This window comes from Hemicordylus capensis, chromosome 1 (genome assembly GCF_027244095.1).
Source record: "Hemicordylus capensis ecotype Gifberg chromosome 1, rHemCap1.1.pri, whole genome shotgun sequence".
In the NCBI taxonomy this organism is placed as follows: Eukaryota; Metazoa; Chordata; class Lepidosauria; order Squamata; family Cordylidae; genus Hemicordylus; species Hemicordylus capensis.
In genome coordinates, this window is record NC_069657.1 from 200,199,357 (window position 1) to 200,209,566 (window position 10,210).

The 10,210-nt window shown below is 45.6% G+C and overlaps 1 protein-coding gene across 1 annotated transcript; it reads right to left on the reverse strand.

Moving 5' to 3' along the window:
- Positions 1 to 2,807: 2,807 nt before the first annotated feature.
- Positions 2,808 to 7,180, reverse strand: EVX2 (even-skipped homeobox 2). The gene is made up of 3 exons (XM_053286295.1): positions 6,757 to 7,180; positions 5,022 to 5,272; positions 2,808 to 3,473 (listed from the first exon to the last, which is right to left on the reverse strand). The coding sequence occupies exons 1-3, from the start codon at positions 7,178 to 7,180 to the stop codon at positions 2,808 to 2,810; spliced, it is 1,341 nt and encodes a 446-aa protein (XP_053142270.1).
- Positions 7,181 to 10,210: the final 3,030 nt, after the last annotated feature.

Below are 10,210 nucleotides of genomic sequence, written 5' to 3' on the forward strand. Positions count from 1 at the left end.
CCAGCCAATTAAAGTTAAACCAATGTTTGGACTTATTACCCGTCTGCTATAAACATGAGTAATGCATTGCCTTCGCAGTAAAAATACGGATTAGTATGAATTAATCCATCTGATTCGTGTATGAAAAAGCAACTTAAGGAGGTTATTTTAAGAAGTTCTCATAACCCTGATTGACATTTTCGATATACAGAAAAACAAAAACCAAAGCTACCGAATATCAGTAGGCAATTATCCTCAGGATCTTAAACAAATCAGGTAGTTTTTGATTTAAATAACATTTATTTTACATGAACAAACACAATAAATAATGTAATATACAAAGCTTTGCCATTATTGCACATTTGTAAAATATTTTACAGTGAGTTTGTACAGCCAGCAATATCTGAAGCACAAGGACTTTATTTACAGTTTTCGTATAATAACCAGGTCCAACGGACCTAACATACGATGAGTTTAGGTTTTTCTTTTTCTTTTTTTTAACCAACCAGCAACCTTATCGATCAGTTCTAAGATATATATTTATATATTTATATATTTATATTTTGGAAAAAATGTAAACATTATTGCCAAAATTATCTCTACATCCAATAAGGGCGATCATAACAAATTATTTCGAGAATCGAAAAGGTAAAGCTGGAAAAGAGTGCCGTGTTTTGGTCTATTTAGTTAGCATTAACTTATATATTAATAAAAAATTTAAATATAAACTCAATGGACAACAGCTGGTATATTTCTGTTCTTGTTTTATACATAAGTAGTCTTGTTAGTTATTCTTTTAAAAAGGACTTTTTGCGGATTAGGTAATTCGTTTAAGTTCTCTAAATATCCTATGAACAATTCTTCTCAAGACAGCCCGCCCTCCTCTTCTTGCCGTCTCAGTGCTGGGTTTTGTTTTGTTTTTTTCATTCCTGTCCTACCTCGGTGCAAGCAATCTGTCTCCATCCTTTGACAACCACAAAAAAAACCCCCAAAAAACTACAGTTTATGTTCACTGAACAGAACACTACAGACTTCAAAATCATTTCCTGAAAGTCCATTATCAGAATGCAAAACACAAAGCAAAGCAAAACAAAACAAAAAACTCCAGTGTCTTAAAAACAGAAGAATTTCAGGACACTTATTTGAAATATATATAAATTAGTGAGAATGGATGGGCTGTGTGTCTGTGTTCACACTGTATACCCAGGGCCTAAATAAGCAATAGCTAGTTATTTGAGGGCTTCAACTCTTCAGAAAAATCTCATTATGTGAAGAGTGAAGTGGCTCTGTAGGGAGCATTATGGAAATATCCGAGTTTGATTTAATGAGGCTCTTCACATTGGTGGAATATCAACTGAACAGAGAAAAGTCTACCCCGGGTGTCCAAGTTACCAAAATGAAAATTGGCAATTGAGATGATAAGAACGGTGGCTTTCTTGTGCAAAATCACTTCCAAGGTAACAGATATAACATTAAATAACATACATTCTTTGCACCAAGAACAATGTTTTATGTACCAAGTCTCTTATCTGTCTCTTCTAATGACTTCCCTTAGCGGGTTGTTAGTACTTGACAGCAGGTCTCTGTGCGGGGAACTTTTTTTTCCCTTTCCCCAATTCCACATTCAAAGGAGGTCCATCAGAGAACATGATTGGCAATTTTCGTCATAATCTGCACATTATTAGCATCAAAATTGACATGGCAGTAACACCGGTGGTTTTTGATGTGCCTTCCTTCAAGTTCACGGAAGTCCCTCCAGTAGTAAGGGTTTGGTCTCTGTTACCCAGCGGTGGCTTTTCGGAGGCAAATGCGTATGAGGAAATAAAGCCGAGATGTATTATTTCCCCCTCCTTTGGAAAATTAAAAATCAAATTAAAAAATAAAAAAGGGATCCTGGAGGTCAGTGATTCAGAACAATACGTCACATGCCAAGAAAGCTTCAAGTATTTCCCAGATTACGTGGACTATGGTAGTCAGAAAGCATTAAGCTTTAAAACAAAAAACAAAAAACAAAAAACACCCCTTCTCCTTATTTTCTAGGCTAGCATGCTATCATTACCACACTTACTTTCCTTTTACAGGCCCTTCCGCACCAACCACATTAGCTTACCATTTGGAGGGGTTGTTTTCCCCTCCAAAAAAATACACCAGCCGTTTCCAGTTCCATAGGGCAGGAATAAAACGACATCATAATAAGAATCGCATTTTCCCTGCCTCTAAAAAAGATCCAGTTTCTGCCTACTCATTAAAAGAAGTCACTGTCACTAATTGCCTCAGGATTTGTCTGTTTCGTTCTCAGTCAAATTCCTACTAAATGCACGGTGGTGGTGGTTTCTTTTTAATGGGCGGGCCATGTGTTTTAAAAGATACCTAAACAATTTGTTTGGATTTGTAAAGGATCCAGGGTTTAATGTAGCCTCAAAAACTAACAAACAAAAAACCACCTTTAGCTCAAAACCCCCAAGCAGTTCCCATTGCCGCCTGCAGAGGGCCGCTCTGAGGGTCGGACTGAGTGCAGAGCGCCTGGAAGCGCTGGCTCTGGTCCTTCTACAGACAGTTCCTACCACTGAGGGAGACGGGAGAGCCGAAATTAAGAAGGATTTTGTTTTCCAACCCCAGAGGGGCTGCCCCCCATATCCTCCGCCATCCACCCTTTCCAGTAGACCATCACCATCATGATCATCATCACCACCATCCATTTAACGCAAGAAGTCTTTTGCTAGAGCTCCAGTGTATGTGCCCACCCCCGCCCCTTGTACAAAATGATTGGCTCCTGCCTTTGGCCACCCCGGCACAACAGCGCCACCTAGGCCGCCGGGGGTGGCTGGTTATCTGGTCAAGGGCGCCTCCTCCCGCTGGTCTGGGGAGGAGACCGCGGTCTTGCTGAGCACGGCGGCCGAGTAAGGCAGGAAGCCGCTTTCCGAGCGCTGCGTGGCGGCTGCCGCTCCCGCTGCGGTGCAGGTGAAATCCGAGCCAGAGGCGCGAGAGCCCAGAGCTGCTGCGGCCGCCGCCGCCGATTGGCTGCTGTGACAGCTGAGGCAGGAGCAGGGGGCGGAGCCGGTGGGCGGAGCTGAGGAAGCCGCGGCTGCCGCGGCCGCGGCCGCAGCGGCTGCCGCAGAAGCCGCGGCGCTGCTGTTGAGCCCCGCGGCAGCTGCAGCCGCAGGCGACTGGTAGAGGCCCGGGTGCCTGAAGCTGCACAGCAGCTCGGGGCGGGAGTACGGGTGCGAGAGGGCGCGGAAGGTGTCCAGCGGGCGGATGGAGGTGGCGAAAGGCGAGGCCGCTGCTCCGGACGCCGCAGCGGCAGCCGCTGCCGCCGTCACCCCGACGTGTGGGTAGTAGTGCAGAGGCACGTGGGAGTGGAAGGGGTAGGGCAGGCTCCCCGTGGCGGCGGCGTGGGTCATCATGTAGGTGTAGAAGCTGGGGTCCGCTGGGTGGGGCCACGACATGGCCAGCCTCTGCCGCTTGTCCTTCATCCGTCGGTTCTGGAACCACACCTGGGGATGTGGAGGGGAAGGTGGCGTTGGAGCAAGGGAGTGGATGGAGCAGGGGAGGGGGAAACACAGACCAGAGGGTGGCTTTAAAGAGCAGCACATCAAAAGCCCCTCCCTCCGCCAGCGGGTCAAATGTACATCCTGCTAGCCCTTCCGATTTCACGTCCAGTTAGCCCCCCTCCTTGCCAAAATTGCAGTCCGCCTTATTCGGGTATGGCCTCAATGCATATGATAGATTTCCAGTTTACCCTTCCTGCCACAGCGCGCATAATCTAGAAGAGGACTTCCGAGTAATTCAGTATAACGCGAGGCTCCTTAAACGAATCCTAGCTTCTTTCATTTCGACTTTTAGGCCTTGGTTAAATGTGCTTACAGGATAGGCCCTTCCAGTGGAAAGCGTTAGCAGCAACCGTGCCAGGACCCTCCACTGCTTAGCCTAGCATCTCTGTCGCTCTACAAACTTTGCTCGCCGTTGTTAATTTTTGAAAAGAAAAATCCACTCCCCACGCACATTAAAAATACGATTAAGAACTGTATCGCTATCAAGTTGCAAGGTGACAGTCCAATCTTTTTCAGTCTTACTGAAGACGTCAATGCAGTTTTCAACTTCACACAAAGTGGACTGTAGATCAAGTTGCAACAGGATACCAGCGCCAAATTTTCGACTCATCAATTAGGCAACCAGATGGATTTTCATTGGAAAGGATGTGGATTTCACCCATAGAGTTCACAACCAAATACGCTATCGCTCCTTCCGTTTACCTTGCCTCCTCTTCGCATTTTTCTAACCGCGCACTGTATACCACAGGATTCAAAATAACCCGCTCCAAAAACATTTCTTCCGAATACCTTCAACACACATATTCCTAAATATGCTTACTCAGAAGTAAGTCTCAATGGCGCTTACTCGCAAGTAAATATGGACAGGATTGCAGTCTACTGTTTTGTAGCCTTCAGAAACCAGACACAGTGTCGTGATTACAAAATGATTACGGCTGTTCTTGCCATAATTTTGATATGGTGAGCACAGTCTGTTTATGGTAGGGAATGGATAAAATCTCTTCACGATACTAGAAGAGGCCTCCGACCTCAGCTGCCTCTTCTTCTTTCGTTTGAGTTCCAAAGAGCAAACATCTTTAGAAAAGTGCACCATTAAAAAGAAAACATCTGGAGGAATAATATCCTACGATCCAATTCCAAAATGACTAAAGTTAATATCTCGATCTGTTCTTTAATATAATTTTTATATATAAAAATATAAAGGAAGGAAGGAAGGAAGGAAGGAAGGAAGGAAGGAAGGAAGGAAGGAAGGACTGAGATTAAAAATAGTTAAAGAACCTGATGGGAACAGCTGAACTCTCCGTTTATTTGTCTGGTGTTATTATGTTGTCATTGACTTTATTTTGCCGCCCTGGGGGAAACCGGGAGTAAACTACTGGATCTTTCTGTCGGGAAGCGGTAACTGGAATTGGAGGCAGCTCTGTGATTCAAGAACCCGAAAGAGATCGACTACGGCCTCGATGGCCTCCCCCAGCCCCCGGTTCGCAGTACCTTGATGGTGGTCTCCGGGAGGTTGAGCGCCGCGGCCAGCTCGCACCTTCTGGGCCGAGAGACATAGTTCTCGCGGTAGAACTCCTTCTCCAGCCTGGCGATCTGCTCCCGGGTGAAGGCGGTGCGGTACCTCCTCACCTGGTCGGCTCCGGAGCTAGAGCTCCCCAAGGCATTCCCACTATGTAGGCTGCTCAAACTGGATCCTGAGGACGAGGTGGTGGTGCTGGGGGTTGAACTGCTTTCCGAATATCCTACCAAAGCAAAAAAAAAAAAAAAAGGCAGCGGGGTCGGGAGAGAGAGAGAGAGAGAGGCGTTGGTGTGCGGATGGCAATGAAGCGGCAGGCCCGTTTGCAATCTGGGCGCCCTGATAATTAATGCTGGCTGTCATGGATACAAATTGCCGTTGTTAATAGAATCAATAAAAGTTTCTTTTTAAAAAAAAATGGCTTCACAACCAAATGATTCTAAGAAAACTGGACATTTTCTTTTAAATATTAGAACATGTGACTTCTTAAAGAAAATGAGGGAAAGTTGGGAATGCAGTTTGTAGAATCGGAGGGAAATGATCCGAAGCAGGGATGTTTTTCTGACTCCAATCCCACATCTTTTGCTGGGCACTATTTCTTAGGGATCAAAAATAAACCGAAAGAAGTGGCTATTTGGATTGTGAATTAATTATTTTGTAGGATACTTTCGGCAAAAGGGAAATAACCAGAGTGTCCTCGAAAGAAGCCTTCTGATCAGTTATTATTTTGCACATTGCTTTCTTCCTTCAGATGATTTAACTGTCGCTGTTTAAAAGGTGGCATGGTGCTTTTTTGGAGATTTTTCTGCATTATTTCCAGTGCCGAAGTTAACAGTGGAGAGTGAATCGTTTTAGGAATAAAAATGGCACAGCGGGAAGGAAGGACACCAGATACACGATGTCCTCTTTTCAAAAAACGATTTGTATTGTTACGGGGAATCAGACAGAAGGTCAAATACGGAAAGAGAGAATTTGCCTAGGAAAAGGGAACATCCAGATGCACTTTGCATAAACACACAGTAGGATGTATAAATACCACGACTAGCTGCTATCAGTTATAAACATTCTGTATAAATACACCGTGCCGAGATTGGACTAGAGGCACCTGTCTACACTTCTGATATAGAAACGTAGTCAAAAATACTGCGTAAGTGACACTTTGATCTCCAAAGCGCGGCATAAATCCTGGAGGAGAGAGACCCAGATGCTCTGCGATGTGCTGGATGGTGTGTACAAATACACAATCTCCATCCTGCCCTGAGCTGCACACTTGGATTTAGAAATGGCGGGGGGAGGCAGGGATTGAATATCCATGCTACCGCAGATCCACTTAGTTATTTGGAGATACTGCCTGGTGTGTAAAAATACACGGTATAGATCCTTCCTGTGTGACCTCCACACTGGAATGCCTAAATGTAGTCGCTCCGGTTGTATAGATCCCATAAAGGGCCGGAGGATAGATAGATAGATAGATAGATAGATAGATAGATAGATAGATAGATAGATAGATAGATAGATCCTGGTATTTGATAGACTATTAGGGGTTATCCCCTCTAATGGCAAAACCCTCTAAAGCAAAAGCTTCAAAATTTGGTTCTGCTGAGTGCCAAGGTGCAATGACCGCTCCCCCCCCCCAAGTTCTTACCCCGGTAAACGCCCGCTTTGGGGGTGGGGGTGAGGAGGCCGAGAGAGGGAGAGAGGCAGAGTTACCTTTGTTATTGTTTTCCTTCAGCTGGGAGGAAGTCAGGCTGGCAGGAGAGCGGAGCGCAGAGCATCCCACCTCCACATCACTGTTCATATCTGCCTCTTGAGCAACTTCTGAGTAATGGCTAATCTTCTTCCTGCTTTCGGAGGTAGGCAGGTCCGAGGCGATGCCACTTTCACTGTTCTGGTGCTGAAGGTTGAATAAAGTGTCTATTTCGAATTTGCCTTTGGCGGGGATGTCTCCGATCGCGCTGTGCAGAGAAGCGGAAGTTAGTCTGGGGCTGAGGCGGCCGCTGTGTGGCGAGTTTTCCAGGGCCTCCAGCACCGCGTTTCCAGCTGAGTCTGACAAATTCGCCAGCCTTTTGCCAGCCGTCGGGCTGTGCAGCCCTCTTTCCATCAGGATCATCTCTTTTCTTATTCTTTCCATCATCTCAGCTCCCCCACTTTAAAAACTCTGTGTGTGTGTGTGTGTGTGTGTGTGTGTCTATGTGTGTGTTTTAAAAGAATGTCAAAGTTGCAAAGGGTTGGTCCTCCTAATGATGAGCCTGCAGCAGGGGCTAATTCGCATTCAGCCCGGCGAGTGTCTCTAAATATTATTACCTCTTTTGGAGAGAGGCGTGTAAAAAAAAAAAAAAAAGCGAGATGCCAAAGCGAAGGGAATGACTGGTCAAAATGACCCCTGCATCCCTTCGAGCTCCGAAATGTCATTCATCACGAAAAGGAGCGTTCGTCATTAAGGTACGAATGACGCTGGTCGAATAATCATTTATTGTAACAGGTTTATAAGCAAATAAATACAAGCTCCTGTCAGGGAATAATGAAGGCGGCTTCTGAGCAGACAAATAGATCCAGGTAGAGCGGCAGAAAGACCAAGAGTGAAGAGAAGAGTGCTCGTCCTTAGCTCGATCAGATCTTGCATGGATTGCTCTGGGGTTTGGCCTCTGGGGTGAAATTGACAGTCTGATTAATAAAACGAGCTGAGCAACATTTCCCCCTTCATTTAGGTGCATCATTATGCTCTGATTCCCCCCCTTTCCCCCCCTTGCTTGTGTGTGTGTGTGTGTGTGTGTGTGTGTGTGTGTGTGTTGCCTTTTGAGCTCCTAACGATGCAGCTTCTTTCTCGTTTGTCCTCGGACAGAAACACAGGCTAAATGACAGGAGAGGTTTTGATTCCTAGGAAGGCATTTTAGAGAAAATCTTGGGGAAAGGGAAGCTTGCCAGAGGGGGAGGGGGAGGGAGAGAATTCCACCCCCCCATTAGACCTCCTTTTAATCACCTTTCTATTTAAAAAAAAAGCAAGCAGACTTCCCTTGAAGAAATCGACTCCCTCTTTTCCTACCACACACAGACACACAGACACACACCAAGCGCTCCTCTTCAGAGTTCAGCAACTCTCCTGGCAGATATACCTACCAGCCCAAGCGCAGCTCTCTCCAGCCAGAGCCTTCAGATGGAACCCTTAATTGTAATCCTATGGGTTCCGGGTATTTCTTTAACCGTACACAACCCAGGACCTCAATGTATGTGTGTGTGTGTGTGTGTGTGTGTGTGTTTGGAGGGGGCTTTCTATAATACTGTTTATGGACGGAACTAGTCTAAAGTTCTTCCTTCGCCTCTGGCTCAAAATCCTCTCTCTGGTGGACTGACTGAGTGAGAAAAAAAATGTTCCAAGGAACCTTAAGGACATGATTTAAAGCATCAGGGGTGGGGGGAGAGAAGAAGCCTTCATTCATTCATGTATTCATTCATTCTCTACCTAGAGTTCTCTCCAACCTCCTCCACCCCTTTCAATGGAAGCCCTGTGTCCTTTTCCTCTTTGGGAACAGCCTGGACGTCAAGGTTTCAAAGGCGTCCAGGAGGCGCAACGAGGAAGACCCGTAGGTTTCCGCCCCAAATCTCTCCCCCAGCCGCCCCACCGCCCGTGCGCAAAGTTACCTGCCTCTCAGTTTGCTCATCTCTCTCTCCCTCTCTCTCTCTCTGTTCCGAGGAGGTTCGGTAGAATAGCCAATCTCTCCCAGCGCCTGAAGGGACACGGAGAAGAACGCTTCCCGGCCTTCCTATCGGAAACTCGCTCTTCAGTGAGAACTTTGATTATAACAATGACGCCGAGGGCAAGCGTTTAAACGAAGATAAAGCCTCTGTCATTAGCATCCTGGGAGTACCTCCTCAAGAGCTATTGTCCAACCTTTTCCATTCAAGGAAAGGTTCTTTCTTTCTTTCTTTCTTTCTTTCTTTCTTTCTTTCTTTCTTTCTTTCTTTCTTTCTTTCTTTCTTTCTCTCTCTCACTCTCACTCTCACTCTCTCTCTCTCTCTCTCTCTCTCTCTCTCTCTCTCGCTTCTTTCAATTTATGTTTCTGATGATGAGGAAGAATAAAAAATATCCCAGGTTATGTCTTGTCATCAAATAACACCTGTCAGTTTCCAGCACGCTCCATGATGCATTCTTCCTTCAAACAGGCAAGTTCCACTATTGTCCTCTTGATTTGGGAGGTGGCCCGATTCTGATTCCGAAATTTGAATGTTAATTTCTAAATAAGGCCCCCAGACGGCTAATTCTAGAGGTATTGGGACATGATCCAAAACAAGCACTTTTAAATGCAACTGACTTCAATGGAGCAGAGTTAGGCAGGTGGCTTAACTCTCCCATTAAAACCTATAGGAAAGGACTGTGATGCATTTTCTACGACCTGTCCTTCCACCTATTGGGTATAAACCAGAGTAAGTTCAGAGCACATTATCCAGTATTATTCCAGAAAGTGTATGATTGAGAATGCAAATGGGCAGCACTAGTTTCAAAGAGATTTAATGGCACCTAACTTTCTCTGGATTGCCCCTACTGTGTGTAAGATCATGAAGCCACTGATGTTAATCTAATGTATTTTCAAGTTAACACCTCAAAACTCAAATTAGTACGGAGGAATACATTCCAGTGGAATGAACATGATTCACTGGGGAGTGTCTGGGATTTAAAGGGGCGGCATCTGACAGCAACCCCGGAGGCCCCTTCAAGGTTCGAGGGAATATCAACAGCGGATTGACACAGAAGTAAACCCAAAGTTCCACGGAGTTACATCCAGCTAAAGACTTTCGTTTAAGGATTTGTAGTGGGTCTGTGGTTCTTAAAATCTAATCCAGTATTCAGTTCAGGAGAGCCTTCGGTGCTCCGGCTTTGACTGTGCCACAAGGATAGCATACAGAAGGCTGAGTGCAGCCTACACAAGGAAAGGATGGAAGTTGCAAATTGGCCCCATACATACGTTTTGGGCTCTCGAAGGGCATTTCCTAATGCGGTTTCTGATTACTGTCAAAATATTTCAAGTGGCTGAGTGTGCATTTCTCGCTTTCTCTCCACCGTTGTCTTAAACGTGAGATACCAACGCAAAAGTGGACAGGGTGGGTTGTTGGTCTTTAACCCGTTCCCGGTTAATCGACAAAGTCCCTTCATTCTGCCTCGCTCCAG